Source organism: Dermacentor variabilis, chromosome 4 (assembly GCF_050947875.1).
Source record: "Dermacentor variabilis isolate Ectoservices chromosome 4, ASM5094787v1, whole genome shotgun sequence".
NCBI lineage: Eukaryota > Metazoa > Arthropoda > Arachnida > Ixodida > Ixodidae > Dermacentor > Dermacentor variabilis.
In genome coordinates, this window is record NC_134571.1 from 1,098,267 (window position 1) to 1,124,686 (window position 26,420).

The window sequence follows — 26,420 nt, forward strand, 5'->3', positions numbered from 1 at the left end:
GTTTCTAACATTTTCCATAACATGTAAACCACTCATTGGTCAGCCTACTCTCTAACGAGTACACTCATATCCAATATGACATAAGTCTCAGTGAGTTTCAGTGAGTGGCCCCAAGCTTTAGTGGAGACTAGAAAAATAATATTTACAAGTGCTAGTGAGTGTTTACTAAATTTGCAGTGTTCTCTGGTAATAATATTTTTCTCGAAACTTTGCCTTTGATAAAAATATTCACATAATTGCTTTGTCACAGCAAAATCTTTGAGTTCGATGACAGTTAGACATTTTGTTCTTGGGTTGTGGTGCGAAGAAGCAAGAATGAAGGAAACCTTATAGCTACAGGCACATAGAGTTAACAGAATGTGAATAACAATCTTTTTTTCAATGCTTCTTTGTATGTGAACACTGAATATGACGAGTTGGTCAGCCTTTAGTACAAAGATCCATGTAACTATAGGTAGTGGTGTAACTAAAGTGTATGCGAGTATGGTATATAAAGTAAATTTTTTTAATGTGGGGTTTTGCGTCTTCAAACTGTATAGTGGGTTATGAACGATGCGTGCGTCTAAATGTCGTTCAAAAATCCCTCACGTGACCTAATCCTAGGCGCCTAGGGACAGGATCGTTTAGGGATTTTTCAGAAGGCGCTATATATGGCGCTATGCTGGCGCCGAGCGACGCCGTGGCCCGTGGCGTGTTCGTCCTCGGCGTAATCGTTCTCTGTACCGCGCGTTGCTCAACATTACTCATGTGATTGTGCGTGCGTTGCTTCTGTGTTGGTGGTAGGCTCTGTGTTACTTGGCGGAAAGCCGTGAGTAGTGACGGTACGGCAGTGCGGCGTTGGCCTCGGTGAGCTCTCGCAGTACAGAATCTGCGTTGTATGACCCGTGCTTTCTTGAGAACCCGGCGGTGGTGACAATTGAAATATCGAAGTGGCCTAGCGCCTCGGCAGCGAAGTTCATGTAAATACAACTGCGTCGACCGCCCACTGTTCAGCGCTGAATGTGTGTTTGGTGTGCTGTGCTTGAAACGAGTGGTGCAACTGTGCAGCGGTGGTGGTGGAGGAGCAGAGTGGCTTAGGGGCTCCGTTTGCGCTTTCACAGACATGTGCTCCTGTTTTGGTCTCATTAGCGGCTGTCGCGGCATTGTGGTGTGCTAGCTCCTTGCCTAGTTTGAAGTTTACGATGCTAACACACAGCATGTTCACGTTTTTCCGTGCTATATGTCATTTGCATGACGAGCGAGTTGAAAACGAGACATGCGTCTGTGTTCTTTGCGTTTGTGTGTTGTAAATTACTTTCTATTGTGGAAGTTCTGGCAGTCTTATTACGCAAGGAGTGCGAACGTAAATATATAAACATATTTCTCTGTCGGAAATTTTGAATTACCCATAATACCCTTTACGACTGATATGTGTGCTGCACGGCCTGTGTGAATCAGCTACCGTTTGTTGCGACGCTCTTCCGTGTGGTACACCGATGCATGGTACACGTTTATTTCTGTACTGTTGTAAAAGCCATTTGTTTATTCATTCAATACAAATGTACTGCTTCTTCGCCGCAGTACATTTTAGTTACGCGGTAAAGCATACTAAAAGTGGGAGGGGGCCTCTATCAGCCAGCATAGTATGTCCACTTAGGCAATCTGAGAGGCGGCGGGTGCGCGTGTATAATTAAAGAACTCTTATTATGTCCAGTGACAGTGGCCCCTTTTCACTTTTAGTATGCTTCACCGCAGTACATTGCTTAGGCTTCACTGCGAAATATTGGTGTATTGCGAGAAAGATAATCCTAAAAAGCCTAATTATGCAAAGTTTTTTTTTTTTGTAGCTTGCTACACCGCAATACAGGGGTGTAAATAAGCATTGTGCAGTAAAGCATACTAAGAGTGGAAACAGCACACAGGTTTACACTGTGTTCATTATTTTCAATTGTGACATAATTTGCAAGTGCGTCTGTGCTTGTGCTAAGGGCTTCATTGACAATTATTTGTACATTACAAATTTTACATTGCAGGGAAGCTTACTAAAGCACATTCGCCATTACGGTACGCATTATTCACCTTCAATGCAGGAGCACAATGCGGATTCCTGCCCCTGCTTTTGGCTGGACTGTACATGCTCTTTAAAAATTGATTCATTGTTCATAAGTGCACTGGTACTTTACTCTAAACTGGAGGGCTCAAGTTGATGTGGAAGCACAATTTTTATTAAAGGGACAACATATTGCCGAGATGGTTGCAGCACAGCTTTTTTTCTTCCAGGCAACTTTTCTACTTGAATCTTCCATTGCAGTGTTTCGAGCCTCTTTGAAACAGCACATAGTGTATATAAAAATTGGAGACTGATTGGGAACATCACCTAAGTTCATGCCTATCTATAGTAAAAAGATGTAGCATGACCAGACAAAATAAAAGAAGAGGGCGGGCTGCAGCTATACTAAGTGTTAAATGGTGCTTTATCCTCTCCCTTGAGTTTTCTGTTTTTGTGCTTTTTATGGATCCTCCACAGTAACCACGCGAGTGCCGAACTTGAGTTTCACTTGAGTGCCAAACTGGTTTCAGGTCTCATGGTTGTTACTAACAGAACAGTATGATAAACGAACAAGGGCTTGGAGGCATCCATTCACCTTGCTTGCCTCATGGTGTTGCTTCATAAGCACCGTGAGCATCCAGGCCAACTAAGAAGGTAGGTTTGTTGCAATCGCTTTTGAACTGTATTGCCACCAAACTAACAGTGCTCTCAATGACAGCTTTTGGACAATAGAATGCTTGCACCCAGCAAAGTCGTAAGCAGGAAGCATTCAAAATGTGCAAAGTGGGCTTTTGAAGCTGGCAGCATTGCTGAAGGGGCTTTGCCCATGTGCCCTCTTTATGGATACACAAAGATGATTTCCTCTTTGAGAGGGATTGTTTCAGAGGTCGTTACATGGCAACAGTGCTGGGTGTTTAGTAGCAGAGAAGCTTGTCTTTGCCTACTGTCAACAATCTATTCCTTCTCCAGTGCCCCTGTGAAGTGCATACATTTTGGACGCAATGTGTCCTCCATGCATGCATGCATTTTTAGCTTGTAAAGAAGTCTATTACCCCTAGCCTCAAGCTGGTCCTTGCTGATGTAACCCAAGAAGGCATTGGGGAGTATGGCAATGCACACTTACAAAACACTGTTGATACCAGTGAAACGAAATTAATGGAGCTGCTGTTTTTTTTTTTTTTTTTTGTCCACTCCATCCTCATTAGTTACAATGAGCAGTTCTTTGTCCGAACAGAAGGCATATGTAGTTGGTCATGCATAGTCTGCGCACTAAGACTTGTTGGTGTGTTATGACCTTAGCACAGTGTTTATATGTAAAAAACTGATTTGTTGACGACTTCCTTCTCTTTATCATACTTTGCCTGATGAAGTCAGCAAGTGGGTCAACCAGATGTTCAACAGGCTACCCACTAGTTTTCCCAGTCTCCTTTACCAGGGTGCTGCTCATAGATATGCTTTCTTGACCTTGAGCTGCACTTCAATTATGGCCACACCTGCTAAACCTATAGCATGCGATCAAAAAAGGGCTATACATCATGTTGCTCCAAACTTGTGGCATGTGCTACAAGGCCTTGAGGAACACCCTCATTTATTTACGCCCTCATCATACTGTATGAAGCTTCGCATGATAAGTGCGACAATTAACATCTGCTGGTTTTTCAGTGTTATTCCTGTCCAGCTTGCTGAAAGCTATCCTGAGTGTTTCAAAAGCAAAAGACCGCTGCTAGACAACAAGTGCATAAAACAAGGGTCGCTATAACCACTTATGTCATACAAAATGAAGAAGGCCACTGAGTATACAGGTGGTTTACTTCATATCCAACAAGCTTGGTTTTCCCTTTGCAAGTGAGCAAACTCAACTTGCCCCGAATGCATGGCCTGTGACAAACTATGTGCCAGATTCTGTGTCCCCTGCAAAGCTGATGTGTACGAGATCCTGACACCCCGCAGCGGCTTCTACACTGGGCAAACAGGCTACTATAAATATGACTGCCTTTACTAATATGCTAATAACATGAAAACGTGCAGAAATTTGGCTATTCATTGGACCCAACTGCAAGTGCAAGCCACTCTTCCACCAGATGTGTGTTCACAGAAACTGGAGCTGTACAAATGCATGTAAAAACAATGATGTTTGAAAGTAGTAGAGTTGAATTATATTCTGCACAAGCAGTGCTACCTGCAGCACTGGTACCTTATAGCCACAATTCATGGCTGCACCACCATGCAAAGGCACTATTCTTGAATCATTAACTTCTATTATATTTATGGTGGCCATATATTGCAAGTACATATCCACATTGTGTGCAATATGGTTAAATGTCAATTATGATAGCAATTCCTAATCTGAAATGCAACAAAAGAGCAAATATAGGCAACGAATTGGCATTCAAATAGATAAAAGACAACCAGTGCATAGGATAAGTGACAGACTTCCTTTTATTGAAAAAAAAAATGTCACATGTGTCATGCCACTAACAGTGGGTAGCAATCTCAAGCTTGGGTGACAGAGGCAAAACTTAGCAAAATGCTACAATCGCATTGTAAAACGCCTTGGACACAAAAAACCGACATCATATTGTACAGAAAGAAAGGGCAAGATTCCATCTAAGAACAGTCTATGGCACCACATACTTTACATGGTGTAAAAAATGTTAACATGCCCTACCCATAAAGAAAAAGCAACAAACACTGAAAACGCCTTAAAATGCAACGTGCAGAGTCTGAAACCAAGAAAAAACAACCTAAAAAAGTTTCACTAAGTCTTTCAACGATTAAAATCGTCAAACTGTTTCATCACTTAATGAACCTGCACAGCTGAAAAGGAAGGAAAGAAAGCCCAATTGCAGGGCCACAGAAAATGTCGCCAAATAAATATACTTTGCTTACCAAGGATGCCTGTGGTTTGGTTGTGGTCTGACTTTGCACAATAATTGTGTATAAGCTTTTCTTTTTTAGAATGGTTTAGCGGATAGGGAAAAAATGACCATAAGAGCACCAGGTGTATGCATAGTCTATGCACAAGAAGCCACTGCTTTCAGACTTTTGTTTTTCTCTCTACTACTATTCATGAGTATTTAAGTGCCTTAATAGCACTGCTAACATTCTACTGCAAAACACAAAATTGGGCAAGTTGTGGCAAAAAGAAAATTGCAGTTTCACTCGTAATGTGAAACAATGATGCAGTAGCTGGTGAAATATGTGCAGGAAGCTTACTTCATGCAGTGTTTGTTGAAGCGAACACTTGCCAATGCAAGTCGGTAATCTCCTTTAAAAAAGTAAAAAAGAGTCATATTTTCTTCCTCCTCTTTCATATCCGGACTCGGCCACTGGTCTACACCAAAACAACCCTTTAGCTACTTACTGCTGAATTCGTTTTGGCTTTCTCAAATCTATAGTGGGCGACGCAGCAGCGAAATGGGCAACATGCTCAGGAACACTTTTTTCTACGTATTCCAGGTTACCGCTCTCCTGGCAAAGTGCGAGCTTTTGTTGGGCTGCTGCTCTGCAACTGCCTCGTGGAATCACGATATAGGACGACTTCGCATCCCGTTATCGGATCCTGGTGACATCTGCCACGTCAACAAGATATCGAGCCCTGGCATCACAGCGTACACACGGGACCAGCCATGGATGACGTCGACTCACGTGACCCTGCAGGAGGACTTAAAAGTGAAGCCCGCACCGTGCTTCTCCAGTGGGCGACGCAGCAGCGAAATGGGCAACATGCTCAGGAACACTTTTTTCTACGTATTCCAGGTCAGTAGATGTTTGCCGACGGCCTGCTATCGTAGCGATAATAGGTTTTTACTGCTGCTGCCTTGCCCACTGTGTCTTGAATGCCTTCTTGCTCAACTTAAAAATATTCCGGTAAATATTTTGCTTTGTGGCGACGTTGAGGCCAACCCTGGCCCTACCGAGAAGGAAATATTGATGGAACTTCTTGCCGGTCAAAATTCATTGAAAACAGCTATACATGATGTACAGGCGTCTCAGAAAGAGATTGGCAAGCAAGTCAGTTCATTAACTGATCGTGTTGATGGTTTAGAGCGCCAACTGAGGAACCTAAGTGTAGTTACTAAGCGGGTCGAGGATATGGAGACAGCGATGTCTACGGTGAGAACAGATCTAGCCGCCATTGTTGAAAAACTAGATGACCTAGAAAATCATAGTCGAAAGAACAACTTAGTCATTTACGGTCTTGACGAACCAAGCAAAGAATCTTCTCAGGATCTTGAAGAGAGAGCAAAAGATTTGTTTCACAGCAAACTTGGTATCTCTGTGGCGAATATAGAAAAATGCCATAGGATTGGAAACAGAAATGCTGGCCATATACGACCAATCATGCTTGATATGTCGCACTAGGCTTAAAACACTGACATCAATCAGACATAACGCCGCAAGCACCGCAGCTTTATTGCAGCCTGCGTCCGTGTGTTCCGCTGCTCACGTGTCATGATGACCATGGCAGTGCCGATGAAGGCACGATGAAGATGACGATGAAGTTGGCGATACATCACTTCTTCCCCTCTTACAGGTCCAAGCGTTCAGGAGGCCGTCGCTGTCGGGTCGATCTTCGTAACGGTGGCGGGCTATCCGTCTGGGCCACTTCCGGACTATGTCGCGACGTGATTGGAGTGCTATCTGCAGGGTTTACGGCTACCCTCTGTGTCGAGAAAGAGTCTGAGACAGTTCGACGTCTCACCAGGTCCAAGTGTCGCCGCTGAATTCCTTTCCCGGAATCAACAGTGACCATTCTGAACCCCAGTTGATCTCGCACTACTCCTGGTATCCACCTGCGACGACTTGTTCGGAAATCGCGCATCCAGACTGGGTCACCTGCCTGAACTGGAGACCCTCCAACTCGTGGTTGGATTTCTGGTGACCTTTCATCGGGAGCGATACAGTCCAGCTTTGTTCTTATTTGGTACCCCAATAAGAGTTCCGCCGGCGACTTTCCATCCTTGACGGGCGTTCGGCGATATCGACATAAAACTCGCGCTATGCGTATTTTGAGGTCCATTCCGGGGTTCTTCTTTAGTCCTTCCTTGAGCGTACGCACAGCTCGTTCGGCTAACCCATTCGACTGTGGATGATAAGGGGCTGTTGTGAGTTGTTGCACATTGTTCCGTGCCAGAAACTCACGAAAAACTTTGCCCACAAATTGTGGTCCGTTATCAGAAACAAAGGTTTTTGGAAGGCCGAACCGTGCAAATATTGATCTTAGCGTGTTGGCCGTGGTTTGCGAAGTGGCAGTTTTCATTGGAATGGCTTCCATCCATTTCGTTTCCGAGTCGACGACGACTAAGACCATTTGTCCGTCCAACGGGCCTGCGAAATCTGCGTGCAGCCGGCTCCACCTTTCCCCGGTGGCTGGCCAGGCCAAAGGTATCTGTGCTGGTGGCATCGCTGAAGCCTGCGCACATGTGGAACATGAGTTCACCAGTTGCTCTATGTCGGAATCCAGTCCCAGATACCAAAACAACGTTCTCGCTGTGGTTTTCATGGCTGTCATGCCGGGGTGTGTCTCGTGCAAAAGACGCAACACACGCCTTGCCGCCGCCAGGGGTAGAACAATGCAATGTACCCAGTACACCAAATTATGGCTGACTGTAAGCTCTGTTCTTCTGTTGAAGTACGGCCGGAGATGCTCATGGCCCTGCGGAAGATATGACGGCCATCCCTGGGAAATCCATTTTTTAACCTGCCAAAGGCTGGTGTCTCGATTAGTCAGATGTTCAACCTCGCGGGCGCAAAGCGCTGTTTCCTCAAGAGAGTGGGCATACAAAACGTACTCGTCGGCAGCAAAGTCCCGCGGCTCCTCCATTACTGGCAAGGGCAACCGACTGAGGGCATCAGCATTGGAATGGTCACTGCCCTTCCGGTACTGCAATGTGTAGTTGTAGTTGCTAAGAAACAAGGCCCAACGCTGTATTCTTGCGGCCGCCATCGGTGGTATGGCTTTACCTGGATTGAATAAACCAGTAAGAGGCTTGTGGTCTGTTACTAAGACGAACTGATGTCCGTACAAGTAGTCTTTAAACCGGGCGACGCCGAATACCAGTGCCAAAGCTTCTTTTTCTAACTGCGAGTAATTGCGCTTGCTCTTGGTAAGTGTCCTGGACCGGAATCCGATGGGGTAGTCAACACCATTCACGCGGTGCGACAAAACGGCCCCAATGCCTACTGATGATGCATCGCACTCCATCCGCAGTGGCTTATCCGGGTCGAAGTGAGCCAGAAACTTGGAAGCCACAATTGCCTGCTTAACTTGCTGAAATGCTTCCTCCTGTTCCTGGCTCCATTGCCACTTGACTCCTTTGGATAAGAGAGCATGTAGCGGAGCTAGCATGGTGGCCAGATTGGGCAGGAACTTGCCATAGTAATTTATGAGACCGAGAAAAGCTTTCAGCTCACTCACCGAGGTGGGCTTTGGGGCTTCAACAACGGCTTTGATATTGTCGTCCTTCGGTCGCAGACCCTTCGCGTCGATACGATGACCGAGAAATGTGACTTCGTCTTGCCGAAACTTGCACTTTCCCTTGTTCAGTCGGAGACCATACTCCCGCAGCCGCTGCAGCACGGTTTTGAGCCTAGATGAATCATGTTTTTTCTCGGCGATGATAATGTCATCCAGGTACACCTGCACTCCAGGAATATCCCCCAGCAGTCCGTCCATTCGCCTTTGGAATATGGCTGGAGTAGAACTTACGCCAAACGGTAATCTGTTAAAACAAAAAAGACCCTTCTGGGTGTTGAGGACTGTTATCTTCTTTGCTTCCTCATCCAATGGCAACTGGTTGTAGGCTTGACGCAAATCCAAGGTCGTGAATACTTCGCCACCGTTTAACCTAGCAAAAATGTCGTCCACTCGAGGCAACGGGTATTGTTCTACCACAGTGGCCGCATTCACAGTCATACGGAAGTCTCCACACAGTCGGAGGGACCCATCGCCTTTCAAAACGGGTACCACAGGGGTTGCCCATTCAGCGGTTTTTACCGGCGTCAAAACGCCTTCCGCGACCAGCTGATCCAACGATTCAGGCATCTTATCTCTGAGAGCGTAGGGTACAGTACGGGCCTTAAAGAACCGTGGACACGCGTTTTCTTTCAATTGAAATGTGACCGGTGGTCCTTTGCACAGGCCGAGTCCCGGAGCAAACACGTCGGCATATTCGTCAAGCAGCTGTTGCAGACCTGTGCTAACAGCCTGTATTCCAGCCGGTTGCAGATTCGCTACCACATTCGACAACATTGCCACTCCAACTTCATTAAATGCCTTGATGGTGTCTCTGCTGCACAAAGATGGTCCGGAGCTGTCGACCACTATGACAGTACCAGGAATATCTTTCCCGTCGCACGTAGCGGTCATGCTAAGCTGGCCGACAACTGGAAGTTCTCCCAAGAGACAAGAGAGCTTGAGCTGTGAACTCTCCAACGGAGGCCAGAGCTGCTTGTATTTGCGGAACACCGTTACGGGAATGACGCTTACAGGTGACCCCGTGTCCACCAACATAGTGAGCGGAACGTTATTCCAACTGATGTCCTTGTAAATAGGCCGAACCTTGCGGATACTGGCTGCGTGATGGAGAACCGCTGTAATTGTGTGCAAGGCATCGTTGTCGTCCGAGCTTGTGTCCTCTCCGGCTGCCATGGCGTACGAACCCTGGCGCCGTTGTCTTGCTGGATAAGATCCCTGCCGACGGTCACTATTTGTGCTAGACAGGCACATCCGACGTAGATGTCCTCGTTTTCCACACCGGTGGCACACTGCGCGAAGGTGTTTGCACTCGTCCTCAGCATGCGATTCTCCACACCTTCCACACACGTCGCATTGTTCCGGCTTGGGAAGTCGCTTCGAGGAATGGCTCTTTCGTCGGGCAAAATGTACTGCTGAGTGCGCCGAGTTCATGCTCCTGGCATTTTCAACAGCTCTCTGGGCTGAGACAGCAAAGTCTTCAGCCTCTTCTAAGGTGAGTTTCCATCGCGTCAGTAAATGGCGCCGAACGTCTTCATCCAGCACTCCGCAAACGATTCGATCCCTCAACATGCGCTCCAATGACGTGCCGAAGTTACACTTCTCAGCTAGGCGTCGAATGTCCGCAATGAAGTCCTGAGCAGCTTCCCCGTCTTGTTGCAAACACATGAAGAAAGCATAACTTGCAGCGATCTCGTTGACCTCCGGAGCATAGTGATCTTCCAGATACCCGACGACTTCCTCATAGCTCAGTTCATTCACCTTTTTTGGTTGACACCGGCCCTGCACCACACGCACTGCACTGTCCGTGAGCGAAGCGATGAGCAGCGCTCGCTTCTTCATTGGGTCTACGATGCTAAGAGCCTCAAAGTACGCCTCCAGGCGAACGCGATACGTAGGCCACGTCCCTTCTGCATCGGCAAATTCCGGTGGCTGTCCAGCACTCATGCTGACGCGGGTCTTCTCACCTAGCGACGCTAGGCCTCGTCGCCACTGATATGTCGCACTAGGCTTAAAACACTGACATCAATCAGACATAACGCCGCAAGCACCGCAGCTTTATTGCAGCCTGCGTCCGTGTGTTCCGCTGCTCACGTGTCATGATGACCATGGCAGTGCCGATGAAGGCACGATGAAGATGACGATGAAGTTGGCAATACATCAATGCTTAGGTTTCTCGACCATCGCGAAAAAATGTCAATTTTGAAGGCTGCTTACAAATTGAAGGGTACAGCGGTTTCAATATCGCAAGATTTCTCACGTAGAGTTCGAGAAATTTGACAGAAACTCTGGAACAGTTCTACTCTAGAAAGAAATAATGGCTCGAAAGTCAAACTTCTACACAATAAACTGAGCATAGACGGCGTAATCTTTGGCTGGGACGAAAGGAAAGGTACACGTGTTCAACAAAAGAAAAATCAAAATTGACGTTTTGTACAAAGGCCTCAGGAGCTTAATATACTTAACGTAAACTGCCGGATTGTGGTTAATAAATTCACAGAACTTGAGGGAATCTTGGTGGCCCATAACCCTGAAATAATTATCCTCACGGAAACATGGTTAAATGATTCTGTCAAAGATAACGAATTTGTTCCTCGTGGGTACAGTGTGCACAGAAAAGATCGAGGGAGCAAAGGTGGGGGTGTGGCTTTGCTGTTCAAGGAGCGTTTTAATATTCTGAGAATGCCAGATATACCGAACATTGAGGGAATATTCTGTAAAGCCTATCAGGGCGCAATTAGATATGTATTGGGAGCACTTTACCGACCACCTAATTCCTCTCCTGATTTCTTTGCTCATCTGCAAAGTTACCTGATTGCTCATGTGAAGCCTGGTGATCGATTAATTCTGGGCGGAGACTTCAATATGCCAAACGTAGATTGGTCAACCTTCACACTAAACGTTTCTAATGACAGGCTACAAGAAGGGTTGTTTGATATGATTTTTTCTTTTGATCTACGGCAAGTAGTTGACAGTTTCACTAGAATACAAGGTAACTCCCGCTCCATCTTTGATCTGTTTTTCTTAAGTGGATCTATTACGGGGCAAACAAAGTGCGAAGTACTGCCTGCAATTTCCGATCACTCTGCTGTGTTGTTGACCCTTTCGGGCGTCTCTGTGAAGAAATCTGTTGATGTCACTTCCGTGCTCAACTTCTCGCGTGCAGATGATGTCGCCATATTGGATATGCTTTCGTTTAGTTATGGCTCATTTAAAGGCAGCAGCGCAGACATTCATACATTGTGGAATCAATTTAAAGATCTTTTAAATGATTGCATCAAACGCTTTGTCCCTTGCATGCTAAAGAAAAGGAAAGGCAAATCTCCTTGGATTTCTCGAGACACATTGCAATTAAGAAGACGATTAAAGCGCCTGAAGACAAAAAGACGTACCGCAAGAGACTTGGACGCTTTGCTTACTAAAATTTCCGAACTCTCCTCCGAGCTAAAAATGAAAGTTTCTTCAGATAAGCAACGCTACTTTGGGGAGAAACTTCCTAAATTTATTTCAACATCTCCTGAAAAGTTCTGGAGGCTAATTTCTCCCAGTAAGCAAATTAATGATGCTTTCGTCGTAAATGGTATTTTGAGTAATGATAGTGCAGTAATAGCAGATGCATTTAACTTACATTTTAGATCTGTGTTTACGCAAGACAATGGTTCATTGCCATACTTTCATGCTTCATACCCTCCTATGTCTGACGTTACCATTAATGAGAATGGAATACTTAACATGCTCCTTAACCTTGATATTAGGAAATCACCTGGTCCTGATGGTTTGCCAAATGAATTCTTAAAGCGTTATGCGCCATGGGTCTCTAAATATCTGAGTGTGCTCTTTTCTAAATCACTTAATGAAGGCGAGATTCCAATCGACTGGAAAACGGCAGCAGTGAAACCTATCTTCAAAAATGGTAATAAGCAGCACGTCTTGAACTATCGTCCTATTTCTTTGATTTCAACATCATGCAAACTTCTGGAGCATATAATACATAAACATCTTACTGAGTTCCTTTCAAAGAATAAAATATTATCATGCCATCAGCATGGCTTCAGAAAGGGTTTCTCTACATGCACACAATTAGTAACTACTGTACACGATTTCGCTAAGGCAATAAATTCAGGTAAGCAGGTCGATGCAATCTTCATGGACTTTGCGAAAGCCTTTGACAAGGTTTCCCACAAAAAGCTACTCCACAAGCTTGATGTTACTCTGGGTAATGCCAAAATTGCTACTTGGCTTTCTGCATATCTTTCAAACCGATATCAATATGTTTCATTCAAAAACCATGCCTCTCGGAGGCTTCCCGTTGAGTCTGGTGTTCCACAGGGTTCGGTGCTCGGACCACTGTTGTTTCTAGTTTTCATTAATGATATCGTCAATGACATTCCCGTAAAAATTAGATTATATGCGGATGATTGTGTAATGTATTCAGAAATAGATAGCGTCAGTGACCAACTACGACTAAATGAAGCCTTTGAAAAAGTTGTAAAATGGTGTAGTGACTGGCAAATGGCTATCAATTTTGACAAAACTGTATTTATGAAAATTTCGCGCAAACTTAGAAATCTGCACTTCCAGTACTCTGCGTGTAATGTCTTGCTATCTGAGGTTGAGCACATAAAATATCTTGGTATTTGAATTTCTAAAGATTTTAGATGGAACAAACATATCAACACTGTATGCAATTCCGCCAATCAGAGGCTTTTCTTTCTCAGGAGGGCCTTGAGACTGACAACACCTGAAGTTCACCTTCTTGCATTTAACGCAATTGTGCTGCCACTTTTATCCATCATATGGTATCGTTTCACTAAAAAAGATATTAATAAAGTAGAAGGTATTCAAAAGCGGGCTGTTCGATATGTATATAACAGCTTTGGGTGCACGTCGATGACAGCCTTGCTAAGCAGAGCCAATTTGCCAACTCTAACCCAAAGGAATCGTGTTCTCAGATTAAAATTTTTGTTTCAGCTCATTAAAGAATACTACAGCATAGATATTTCCGAGATTATTTCCTTTTCAACAGGTTATGCTACTAGGCAACGGCATGCACTTACAATTACCCCCTTCACTAGTCGCAAAAATTGCTTTAAATACTCATTTTTTCCTAGGGTCGTAACTGAATGGAATCAGCTGTCCAACGATGTGGTATTGCAGCCATCTCTGAATTTGTTTATGTCCCATATTGTGTAATTTTCTTATTTGCGCTCTGTTACATTTGCACTTGCAGTAGATGCATTGATTCAGTTGTACTCGTAGCGTATCTTTTATTTCATGATATCTGATTGTCTTTTTTCTAGTCCATGTAATTTTTCTTTTGTTTGCCCTGCTAATCATGTCATAATGATGTATCCCCATCCTGCAAAAATCCCATAACGGGATTGCAGTATTTGTAAATAAAATAAATAAATAAATAAATAAATATTTGGGCTACCCATTGCTAGGTCTCACGCTGTTCCTGAAAAAAACAGGACACCAACAGCTCCATCCAGTAAATCTGAGAAGCCAAGCACTAGAAGAAGATTAATGAAGCAGGTGCACCCAATCATTGTCATTACAAGTAAGAAGAAAATTTAACATAGGACGGCCTTCACAAGCGGGAAGGTGATGTGTAAGAACTTGAAGGTGCGGACGCCAGCTCTATATACAGTAATGACAGTGTGAACTAACGCAGAGCCACTGTTGATTGACAGGTCTTCTTTGCAATTCCTAGAATTGTGAGGCTTCCTTGCGGCTGTCGTAGGCACTAGAGGGGTAACAGTGGTCTTTGCTGCTGGTGTAAAGCCCAATGGACGGTAGCCTTGATGTGTCGCAACAAGTTTGGAAAATATGGATTGAGGTCTTTGTGCTGGCAAAGCAGCAATATAGTGACTGGGTAATGCGTGTTCTAAGGTTGTCAGTCACTATATATGTTGGAACCAAGTAGTCTCTAGTAATTATGATTGTTGTGTGAGTCGAGGCGTGTCGTGTTAGTCCAAGACATGTTCGTAGAGCCTGGCCTTGCAAACTTTCGAGAGTACGAATGTTTGCTTTACATATGTTCATCAAACTGGCAAGCTGTACCATAAAAAGCCCAGAAACAGTGCTCTGTTCAGCTGCAGCATGGACTGTACCAATTTGCCCCACGTTTTCCCGCACAGGAACCTCAGGATATGTACAATCTAAATTAGTCTCTGCTTCAGATAGATGCAGTGGGGGCTCCATGAAAGATCCCTGTCAATAATCACACCTAAAAAGCGGTGAGACTTGTGGTATTTGATAGCCTGGCCATTGAGAGAAACAGGGTATGGTGCCATTGGTTTGTGCATAAACACAATTTACATGCGTTTTTCGATGGACAGTCTAAGGCCTTGTTTGCGGAGATACGAAGACGTTAGGGTAGCTGCCTACTGAATTCTTGCGCACACTTGAAGATGAGTCACCACGGAAGACCAAAGACAGATATCATCAGTGTACATCGGTAGGTGAATTGTCTTGGGTAATATATCAGTGAGGCCAACCATAGTTAGGTTAAAGAGAACAGGGCTCAATACACTGCCTTGTGGGACGCCACCGTGACAACAAAATGACAAAGATGCTTAGCTATGACTAGGAGACAGTGTTTTTGTTCAACACCATGAAACTGATACAAAACTTATACAAGCTATACAAAACTGATATATGGAATACTGTATACATACTGATAACGCATAAACCATGGTGGGACATGAGTGCACCGCACAAGCGCACCACAGATGAAACATTCCGCTCCATTTACGCCCAGTCAAGCCGGCAGAAAGGTGGGGGGTCTTCAGACATATATGACACCCCCCTCCCTACTTGGCACCCCAGGCCCACCGCCCCCCTCCTACCGTTTGTGGCATTCTCACCTGTGCTCTTGGGACAAAGGAACGACGACACAGTAGCGCAAACAATCACAAGGGCATTTATTGCACCTATCGTAGACTAATGCCTGCTAGCCGAGCTGCTATCCACAAAACATGCCGATGGGTGTGTGACAAATCGAGGAAGTGCGACTCGCCATGACTGGATAGTGAGCTAATATGTTCGCCCTATGCTGGACACTAACACCTAGTCATTTGTGCGTACGGTCTCGCAAACGGTGGCGCATTCGAACGATCGTATTCGTCCATTCCGGTATAAGCCTCGCGAGATGGTCTCTCAGAAGCATGGATTGGCACATGCGCACAATGTCCGCGCCGCTTGCCGATCCCGAGCCAAAGAGGAAGCCTTCTCCTTTTCGCGCCTGAGTAAGCTCGCCATTAGGTGGCGTTAGCAGAGCACCACTTACGTCACCTCTCGTACTACCCTGCAAGCATAGCGACCGCTGCCATAAAGCCACGCGGCGAAGCCAGATTACAGGAGACGGGAGCTATGCAGGAAAATAACATATCAGGGGACGTGTGAGAGTCTCGCTTCCCCACACGTTACTACGCCACAGTTTCTGCGGCATGGTGCGTTCGTCTAGTCACAATGCACAATGTGCATAAGTTTTGCATGTGCAAGAGATGTCCAAATCACAAACATTCGACATCCTCTGGACGACCCTTGACTGCCGTGTACTAGTGGAACATATTATATATGTGAAGAAGACGTACGTCGTTTAATGTCTTAGATATTCGGTCTTTTGTGGTACACCCACTGGGTATTCGTGGTTTGCTGGGTCCTTAATAAGTCAAAGCAGCCACTTCTTTCCCATGTTCCTGGATGAAGTGTTGACGGGCCCACGCACAGTGCCAAGGGCAGCAAAATGCACACTTTCTACGTAACGCTTTATCAGCACGTGTAGTACTGTGGTACACCTGTGTAGGTGTGTATGACCCTCAAATGCCCTCTGCTTAAAAGAGTTCGTGCTGTCGTGAGTACTGTGAGAAACAAGCAACAGTTGAGCAACATTTGTTTTACGTAGTAGTTCTGCGGAAACGCGCAAGGTGGAGAGAAGTAATGAATAAAGAGAAAATCAGACATCCACCCGATCGAAGCAATTGCTACAAAGGAAACCCATACAGGTTCCTCGAAAGAAAAGCCTCATAGTTGAAGAAAAATTCGTCCTGGTCCGGGACTCGAACCCGGGACCACCGCCTTTCCGGGGCAGCCGCTCTACCATCTGAGCTAACCAGGCGGCTAGCAGATGGCAGGGCGAAGTTGAATTTGTCGACAACACGAAGCAAAGGCAAGTGTTTGACGTAGTAGTTCTGTGGAGAGAAGTAATGAATAAAGAGAAAATCAGACATCCACCCGTTCGTAGCAATTGCTACAAAGGAAACCCATACGGGTTCCTCGAAAGAAAAGCCTCATAGTTGAAGAAAAATTCGTCCTGGTCCGGGACTCGAACCCGGGACCACCGCCTTTCCGGGGCAGCCGCTCTACCATCTGAGCTAACCAGGCGGCTAGCAGATGGCAGGGCGAAGTCGAATTTGTCGACAACACGAAGCAAAGGCAAGTGTTTGACGTAGTAGTTCTGCGGAAACGCGCAAGGTGGAGAGAAGTAATGAATAAAGAGAAAATCAGACATCCACCCGTTCGTAGCAATTGCTACAAAGGAAACCCATACGGGTTCCTCGAAAGAAAAGCCTCATAGTTGAAGAAAAATTCGTCCTGGTCCGCGACTCGAACCCGGGACCACCGCCTTTCCGGGGCAGCCGCTCTACCATCTGAGCTAACCAGGCGGCTAACCAGGCGGGTGGATGTCTGATTTTCTCTTTATTCAACATTTGTTTTAATATGCACAAAAGCAAGTTGTTGCTGAACACGAAGTTCTAGAACTAGGATTATGAATTCTTGAATAATGTACATTCTACGTGCTGCGAATGCACCATGCACTGTCAAAAGCAGGAATCACTGACCTGCAAGGTATTGATTGTACATATTTTGAAATGCATCGGTTTCCGCCTGCGATGGCACGTTAGCACGACTCCATCGAAGAGTGCAAAATTTCTCGTGGATATTCCTTCGTCCGTTGCCATTGCCATGGTGCAGTACATTGCGTGCAGTGTTGCATGCACATTCATTTCATGAGTTTAGTTCCTCCTGTCTCGCCTGGCCACAGCAACATGGGGGAGAGCACAGTCCAGATAACACAGCGCAACAAAGTACAGAGACTAACCTTTGCCACAGTATGAAACCTACGGAGCAACATATGTGAGTGCGCAAAACCTTACGAAAGCTGCCATTGTGGTCCAAAAGCATGGCCACTACAGCAAAGAAGCAGAAACTACCACGTCACTTACTCGACACTTTTCTCCTAGAGCCACTCCTTAGTTTTTTTTTTCCTTCCTCCATGGAGCCCCAGGTCGTTTTTCATCTCTGTCATTTTTCCACAATGTGGCTACTTTATTGGCTAGATTTCCGTCTCCGGCCAAAGTTGGCGATTTTTTTGGCTACTTTTTATATTTTGGACCTGGCAACTCTGATTACATATGTATGGTGGCGAGATTCTAGCTACCATAACGTATGCTCGCACAGTTTTGGCAGAAAATTAGCTCCGGCGCTCTAGCTGTGTCCACAACGTTGCCACTGAGGCAGAGATTCCCGGAGACTGAGCTAAGCACCACGCACAAACTGGAGGATTAGGCACGGGAAGGCACCTCGACCCCAACAGGCATGCCTCACAATTATATCGTGGTTATCGCATGCGAAATCCCAGAATTACTTTTTTTTTAAATATTGCATTCAGCGAAATGTGTCTTACTGTGCACAGAATCTCATCGGTATTTGTCCATTATGAGAAACATGTATTATGAGAAACAGCATATTTACAATCAACATTTAATGTTGTAATGTAATTCAACGTAAAGACATTGCAGGGCTAGTAACAGCTGTTGTAGCAAATGCCACTGCCACAATGGCCATGGGCCAATTTCTCATGTCGTGGTACAACCTTACAAACCCAGGACAACCCAAATGGCATTTTACAAGTGCACTAGCAAAAAAAAGAGGGGGAAGGGGGTGCTTTTTAGCATGCATAACAGCTGTGAAATGTCACTCAAACTTTTAGAATCAAACAGAGCAAACGTACAATCATCTTTAATTAGTCTTTTATTGCACAAGGCGTAAATTAGCATTGGGAACGCAAAGCAGAAGCTTGCAATACAGTACACATCTGTTGACTGAAGTTGGCCATATATACACTGGTATTTTGGTGATCTCGGGTTGGGCATTTGGCCAGGGAAACCATACGTGTTACTGCTGCTATTTGGTTGTTCTTTGACTGGCAATATTGATGAGCAACCTGAAACACTGTGAAAAGTTATGGGTGCACGCTACTGTCCTTATGAGGTAGCCAATAACTATACATCTAAAATGACGTCACCGGCAACTGTGCTTGGAACAGCATGGGGAAGCTCCATTTCTCAAGAAAAGACAGTCAACAGCTGACTTGGCTCTTGAGGCACCATCAAAATGTTCCCCAGCATGATTTTTTTTTCCAATGCGTAATAATCGACTAGAAAAAGCATATTTACAATCAAAAGTGACCGTACTCTGCATTAAGCAAATGTTCATTTTTATGGCAACATATACAAGAAACTAGACACCTAGCATCACTAAAAGAATTTTCAAATGAGCCATCTTTGCAACATCAACAGTTTTGTTGTTTCTGTCAAACCACAGAAGCCTGCTCATGTAGCTTTCTCTAAAAAGAATGAGAAAAGGAAATCTACCTACTGGGTGTTTATTTGTGTTTTTATTTATAAAGAACTTTTAAAATTACCTGTGGCAGATATCACAATTCCAGTACTTGAACTGGATTACTTGAAAAGGTGGATACTCCTTACCTGTGAAACTGAAATGTGTAATAAAAAAAATGCACAAATTACCTCTTTAATTATTTATCATATGGCACATATTGTAGCCAGTGAGTTCCCATGGCGTGTTCAATGGAAAAGAATTTTCAGGATGACCCGAGTTCGGAGATACTCATTACCACTGCAGGCGGCGAAATACATGGGTATTTCAGTTACTTTCATGCTTCACTACATAAAATGGCTTTTGTTGGAAGTGTAACTAGAACAATCGTACATTTGTGATGGCAGTTTGATGGCATGTATCTCGAAACCCTTGTCATCTTCAGAATTCATTCTAATTGGATATGCCTTGCAAACACGTCAGCTACAATTTGTGTGATGAAACATGTTCTACAAAAAATTTGTTAAACCTTAGTGATATTTTCTTAATTAGTGAAATATGCATCTTAATTTCTCATGCATGTAATGACCGTCCTGTTGAGTAATCCAGTTCAAGGACTACAATTATGCTGTCTGCCACAGGTGTTTTTTCAAAAATCTGTATACAGTCTAAAGAAGAAAAAAAAATAAAAATCCGCCTCCATTCCACCTTGTGAAAGTGGATGTACAGCGAAGCTGGTGTGGATGTTAGGCAAGCGCCACCACCTCAACTGACGTTAGACGATGCTACACAAGCACCACCACAAGCAATGTACATCATGCGTGCATACGGAAGTGTAGCATACATCCGAATTCTTCCAGGCCATTTGCCGAGCGCAAGTGCCTTATTGAACTAAATTAATGTTTAAAAGTAAACTGCATCAGAACGACTTACACACAAGCTACAGCCATGATAATTTTGGATTGTTATTTGAATATACTAGAAAACATACATTTGTTATGCAGGAACTGAAAGACAAAGCCCGTTTCCAGCTGCCGTTTGAGGTTCGAATGACCGCTAGGTGGTAGTACCATTAGCACAGCATACATTCTCATTTCTGTAGGCCCTCTGCCTAGCTGAAGTGCGTTATTGAAGTAACTGAATTTCTCAAAGTAAAATGCATAAAAAAATTCATAAAGTAAGACTTACACACAACCTGCAGACATGATATCATCAGATTGTAATTCGAGTATACGAGAAAACGTAATTCTATCACACGGAAACCCAAACACAAAGCCTTCCAGCTGCCATTCGTTTTTGGGTGAGCGCACCATGAAAAATCCCGACCAACTAGAGGCTAACAGCTTCGCTGTAAAGGACACCCCATATGGTTCAAATAAAGGTAGAGTGTGTTACATTGTGTGCGCAGTCAGATTTAAAAGATGAAAAAGCTGTATTATCTGAAATTGCATAAGCACAGAAAGACGGAGCTCAGGAACAAATCCCAGCCTGAAGGTTTGGTTTGTCACATTTACTATGCCACCAATATTGGATTAATTTGTGTGTGCACTATAACCGCACATGTCTGAAAGCAGGCACAAAGTTGTGTGTGAGCAGTCTCCTCAACCTTTCCAAGGGCACAGGTTTGAATTCTGTTGGACAGCTGAGTGGCCAATCCTCTCAGGCTTCACATACCAAAATCTCCAAAGGTGTAGGTAGGGTTAGCAACAAACATACTTAACTGTTAAAAGTTCATTTCATTATACAGCCTTCTAAAAACCATCAAAAAGATAAAATTTAAATGCAATTGCTTTTATGCAGGATAATTGCCAAAAAACATTTGCTGGGAAGACAGTACAAACGCTATGACAATATAATGCCAGTTTTTAGTGCACGACAGTGCAATACCCTGAACAACATTGAAAATGCATGACTGTTACAAAGAAGTGCTGTCTGAGGAGAATGTGTAGCTGATTTGCATTAAAATCCAAAGCAACAAATGATGATACCAAAATGAGGCCAACTAGTAAATTCTGAGAACACTTGCTGCCAAGAAATTACATGCACCCTAGATAGCAATGCTGATTGCACGTGTGACTGTCACTTCTAGCAGTAAATGAGGAAGTGATATGCATACTTCTACAATGCGCCACAAACGTCTTACCCCTAAAATACTCGCCTTTCCATAACACACTTCTCCTGTAGCTCTATGAGGCTCTTAACACAAGTTAAATGTCTCTATAATAAAATGTTAGCATATTAAACAACACACAAAAACCTAGAGAAACCTCGACACTTGAAGCAACACTTTAAAAGCAGTGTGAATACAAAAAAGAAGTTTTTCCTGAGACTTGATAAATATGATAGCACTCAGACAATTACTTCAAAAATGATGTTCCACAATTTTCAGCAACAAAAGATCACGTCTAACTGGCATTGAGAAATAGCATCAGAAAACACAATTTAAGATATTAACTTTTTTGGCAAACACTACACTAATTAGGCACAAACCGTTGGTGAATGTCTGGTCTGATTACTTCATTTCAGCCATCTACAGTCGAACCTCTATATAACGAACATAGATATAACAAATTATCAAAAAAATTATGGTGTTTTATGTGCCAAAACCACAATCTGATTATGAGGCACGCCGTAGTTGGGGATTCCGGAAATTTGGGCCACCTTGGTTTCTTTAATGTGCACCTAAATCTAAGTACCACAGATGTTTTTGCATTTCGCCTCCATCGAGATGCGGCCACCGTGGCCGGAATTCGATCCCACAACCTCGTGTTTACCAGCCCAATATAACAAATTATTGAATGTAAAGAAGTAGATCTAAAATTTTGTTGATTACTCTTTAATTCAATGGAGTAATCTCCTTACTATAATGAAATCGAAAATGCAGGATCCGTCATTCCCACGGCATTCCCTGACTTTTACACCGGGCGGCCATAGCTATGTCCCACCTCACTCATGCAATGACTCAATTATTGTCTACTTCCGGTTGATTTAAGTAGACTGTGTTCCCGTATATCTTTCAAGCACAGTTTTTCTCATTATCAAACATTAAAGGCGAACTTCGCATGCTGACACAATGCGCAATGTTCGCTGACATTCGCCACATGAAGCGGCAAGACGGATGCCTTCGCGAGTGTACATGCAGTTTGCAAAGTAGCTGTTTCCGGTATTATTCCGGTTTGATAATAGCCTAACAACATGCAAATATCTAACACATACGTTTACAGTTATCTCTACATTACAGCTACAAGATTTACTTGTAGCTGTCAGCAGTAAAAACAAGCGCTGCCACAGCTAGGCTAGGGTTGCTAGTAACTTATAAGTGTGGTGAAATGGGCTATTTGTAATGTTCCCTTAACGCTAGAATATAAAGAAAAAGATACACTCACAGTGGGAATCGAACCCACACTTTCCGAGCCGAAGGCACAGACAATACCAGTACACTAAAGTCTAACTCAGGATGGTGATTCTTTGGCGGACATTTCCCATGTTGCAAGGCAGGTTCAATTGTCTTCACAGTGCTTTAGTTCTTTACTTCTTAGGATATTTTTCTACTACCATTCTAGCCAAATTATACACATACCTTGGCTCTCTGATAAATGTGGAACCTGTGCTGGCCACTAAAGCGCTTTTCTTTTCAAAATTGCAAGTGAAGCATGTAGTAGCTGCAGTTTACTTCCAGCAGGCACCTGCAGTGTAACACAAGCATAGCACAGCGCTGGTACTAATTCATGTTCCTGCCATCAAAGAAGACATCACTGTACTTATTTGGATATGTTGGACATATTGAATATTGGACATAATGAAGGTATTTTTGTGGCCAGTCCAACTTCGTTATAATGAGGTTCGACCGCATGTGGGCTCTCAAAACACATATGAGGGTTGGATGAAAAGCTCTGTACTCTTGCGCGACACTTTCTTTTTTCCAGAAATATGGAATGAGTGTGGCAAGAGCATTCCTTCGACACTCTCTTGCGACAAAAGGCTTTAGACTCTGCTTTCTATTCTACCGCCCTGCCCCACCCTTGAGGCCACTACATGTTTTTCATAGTTGAAGTTGCACTCTGCCTGTTTGTACCGTGGTTGTGGCATGACCTCAACAGAACTGGGCCATCTAAACTCAGAAGGTCTAAAGAGATCTAGCCACCATGACTATAAGTGCATAGCATATGCATGCCGTATGTAAGAAGCCTCCTTTGGTAAATTGCTACTGCACTTTTCTTGACTAATGAAAAAAAAAAAAAAGAGCCGAAATGGTCCATCCAATTTGAACAGCAAGTTACAACGGGTCCGTGCTCATGCTGTGGAAATATGTTCAATTCCAAATGCACACTGCAGCGTCACCCCTGCATCACGAGCAGCAGCTGCTGCTGAACATTGTGGATGATCACAAGTAGCTGAATTATTTTGGAAAGCACCATTGAAATCAGTGAGCAATGTTCTGACTATCATCTAATCTAGGAATGATCGAGCATATTTGGTGCCATTCTACCTTGGCCCACTTTAAACAAATCAACCCATTTTACACACATTAGAAATATTTTCAGCATTTGTGGCAGGCTAAACAACTGGGAGATATCCTAACCTGAGCCTTGCTGGCTGAGCACTATTCCAAAATTAGGAAAGCAGATTCTACTGTCATTCCTCAGGTTTAATATCATTGACTTTCATTAGCTCAAACTTTTTAGCATCCTTAAATGTACCACACACACACACAACAGGGACAGGAGCAGACATACGGCGCTGTGTTTTTACTCTTTTCTGTCTTGTACCCCTGCACTATATGTTTAATTACATGTCACAAAGCATTCCAATACAATCATAATAAACTAGCTTTTACTTAAGCATATTCTGCTTGGGATCCAAGAAATTACATTCCATTAAGCTGTACGAAATTGAGATGCTTATTCCATACTTTGTAATTATTGCTGTACTGCCAGTGTTTCTCACTTTGAGGCTATCCTGTCACTGCACCGTAACTGTTCTCTTATGTCTGTTCCATGAAATCTATTTACACCACTCCAGTTCTGAAAAATTAGCTCCTACTTGAGCCAACTTATTTCCCCATAAAGCCAATGTCTGTAGACCCGTGTTGCACTTTGGCTGCATGGAATGCGAGTCAAAAATGTTCCTTGTTCCACTCCTGTCTACAGTGGCTTTCAATAAACTCTTTTAAGTGGATCTTTCTCATAAAGAACAGGTCCCATTGCTAGGGCCCTAGTACGTGTTTAGATGGATAAAATAAAAAGTGGAACGGGGAGGGTAACTTGCTGTTGATCACATAAGTAGCCTGTGACCACTCTGTCTAAGCTTATTGTATGGCATCTAAGTGATGAGACCAGTAGCACAGTAAATTGTTTTTTTTTGCAAGCATGCATAACTTTGACAAGAAATGTGCTATTGATACACACTGTAAAATATTCAGAGTGCCTCTTTCTGTTTTGCCACACCCATCTCATCACCGATCTCGTGTTGTTATAGAAACATCATTACAGACCTCAGTGAAGAGGGTTGCAGCAAGAAAAACTCTGGTCTGGCTCTTTCCGCACCAGAAAAAGTTTCATCCAACCCTCAATATAGCAACAATTGTACTCATAAATTTGACATACTTTGTACAACAACCTTTAGGCATTGCAGTATTATATACTTTTGCACAAAATATAAAATGAGAAAGGTCACTGGATGATACATGCAGAAAAAGATTCCAAGGTGCAGGATGTGGGCTCATTTTTATCAAGTGGCATCCATGCACTATTCCAGCACAAGAGGTTAGCACTAGACAAGATGCGGACTACCCATTGCCTTTTCCCATACTGACCATGTGTTTTCCTTCGTACAGAGACAGTGCTCTATGGCAAGTTTCGGTACTGCTGGCTTATTTGTGCACTGCAGGTGCGTGACATGTCACGTCACTGGCATGCCGAGAAGAGAGAGCTGCTGCTGTTCTCTCATTTCAGCTACATTTATGGTGCAACACTTACGATCGTCACTGTGCTTGCCTGTTTTCAACGGTCAGGGGACCCATCTCAGTTGCACTGTGCTAAAATGAAGGAAGTGCTTGCACTCACATCTCTCAAGGACCACGACTGGTTCAGCTCGCTACAAGTATGCTAATTAGGCATATTTATAAATGCTTTCATTATGTTCACGTTAATACACTACCACATTGTGAGCTACAGTAAGGAATGTGCCAAAATCTTGCCGATTTCTCGCAGAATTGGGTCACTAAGAATGAGAAAACATATTTTGAAAAACACCACATGAAACAATATAAACAGCTTCTCTCACAACAATAAAGTGGTCAATCATTTCACCCTTCATTGCATAGTTTAACATAGCTATCAATAGAATACTCATTCTCAAATAAACATGAAACTTTTCGTTTGATAAAGCGAGGCCAAATGAAAGCACCAGGCTGTTGCCAGTGATGACAAGCACATATACTTTCACACAATGATAACCCTCCAACTATCCAACAAGCAACATTGGAAAATGAAGCTGCACTTTTTGCTCTACTATATACACAATGAAACTGCTATACAACCATCAAAACTTTTTTTCCACACGTTGACAATGCCAACTTTGCTCAATTTGCTTGAATATGTCTTAAATTTAACAAATATGTGCTTAGAAACAGAAAACAAAGTCCAGCTCAGCCCTACAAAGAAGGAAGCCACAGGCAAAATCCAAAATGCTGCTGACCACATCTGAACGCAAAGACGAAGCTTGTTTTTGTCCACACCACGAAGAGCTTGTCGGTGAGGCACAGGGTCACACACACTGGTAGAGTCCTTCCAGGTTTCATTGCAGCTTTGATCACAGATGTCTAAACAATGCCATCATCTTGCTCTCCTGCACACACCACAAAAATAAACTTTTAAACAAATATACTCGTGCCAACAATGTAGTACAAGCGCTGCTGGCAGGAAACCATCAAACAGCTTGAGAAATGCTTACACTGGCAATTGGTTTATAGTGGCAAGACAAACTATGAATGCTAAAAAGTGTCCTAAAGCCATATATTGAATCAATTTACAAGTAATTCCTTCTTTTGAACATTTCCCTTACAACCAGGGAAGACAACTGTTGCCATTGTTTGTCGCCCAGTCTTTCAGAGCTGTGTACATTAACTGTTCAGCATATGCTATCCAATAACAGACAATGTATATGAATTTTTATATAAGAAAGCAAAACAAGTCCATACATCAGAATCAAGCTTATTTTTCCACTAGGTCTTTGTTTCGGCATTTCAAGCAAGATGAAAAATGTGGAGTATACAAATTCAAGATT

The 26,420-nt window shown here is 43.7% G+C and overlaps 2 protein-coding genes across 7 annotated transcripts in view; one reads left to right on the top strand and one right to left on the bottom strand.

Moving 5' to 3' along the window:
• Positions 1 to 656: 656 nt before the first annotated feature.
• LOC142578558 (uncharacterized) lies at positions 657 to 19,636 on the top strand. Of its 3 annotated transcripts, XM_075687932.1 has the most exons (4): positions 657 to 959; positions 2,560 to 2,683; positions 5,489 to 5,788; positions 6,567 to 19,636. In XM_075687932.1, exons 3-4 carry the CDS (start codon positions 5,659 to 5,661, stop codon positions 6,659 to 6,661), a joined length of 225 nt encoding a protein of 74 aa, XP_075544047.1. In that variant the 5' UTR covers positions 657 to 959; positions 2,560 to 2,683; positions 5,489 to 5,658; the 3' UTR covers positions 6,662 to 19,636. The 3 variants fall into 3 exon arrangements, 2 of the variants coding, with proteins under 2 accessions (XP_075544047.1, XP_075544046.1); XR_012827226.1 differs by having other exon boundaries at positions 657 to 846; positions 5,489 to 19,636; XM_075687931.1 differs by lacking the exons at positions 657 to 959; positions 2,560 to 2,683 and having other exon boundaries at positions 2,690 to 5,788.
• Hip14 (palmitoyltransferase Hip14) overlaps positions 18,528 to 26,420 on the bottom strand; it is a 172,023-nt gene continuing 164,130 nt past the window's right edge. For all 4 annotated transcript variants that reach the window (XR_012827224.1, XR_012827223.1, XR_012827222.1 and 1 more), the window contains one exon: positions 18,528 to 25,982. The gene's annotated coding sequence lies outside the window, so the exon portion shown is untranslated. The remainder of the gene's footprint in view (positions 25,983 to 26,420) is intronic.

Bases quoted from the DNA above. Each gene is read 5' to 3' on its own strand.
- LOC142578558 (XM_075687931.1), top strand. From the start codon at position 5,447: ATGGGCAACATGCTCAGGAACACTTTTTTCTACGTATTCCAGGTTACC. The intron at 5,789-6,566 runs GTCAGTAGATGT...CCCCTCTTACAG, and splicing joins CTTTTTTCTACGTATTCCAG to GTCCAAGCGTTCAGGAGGCC.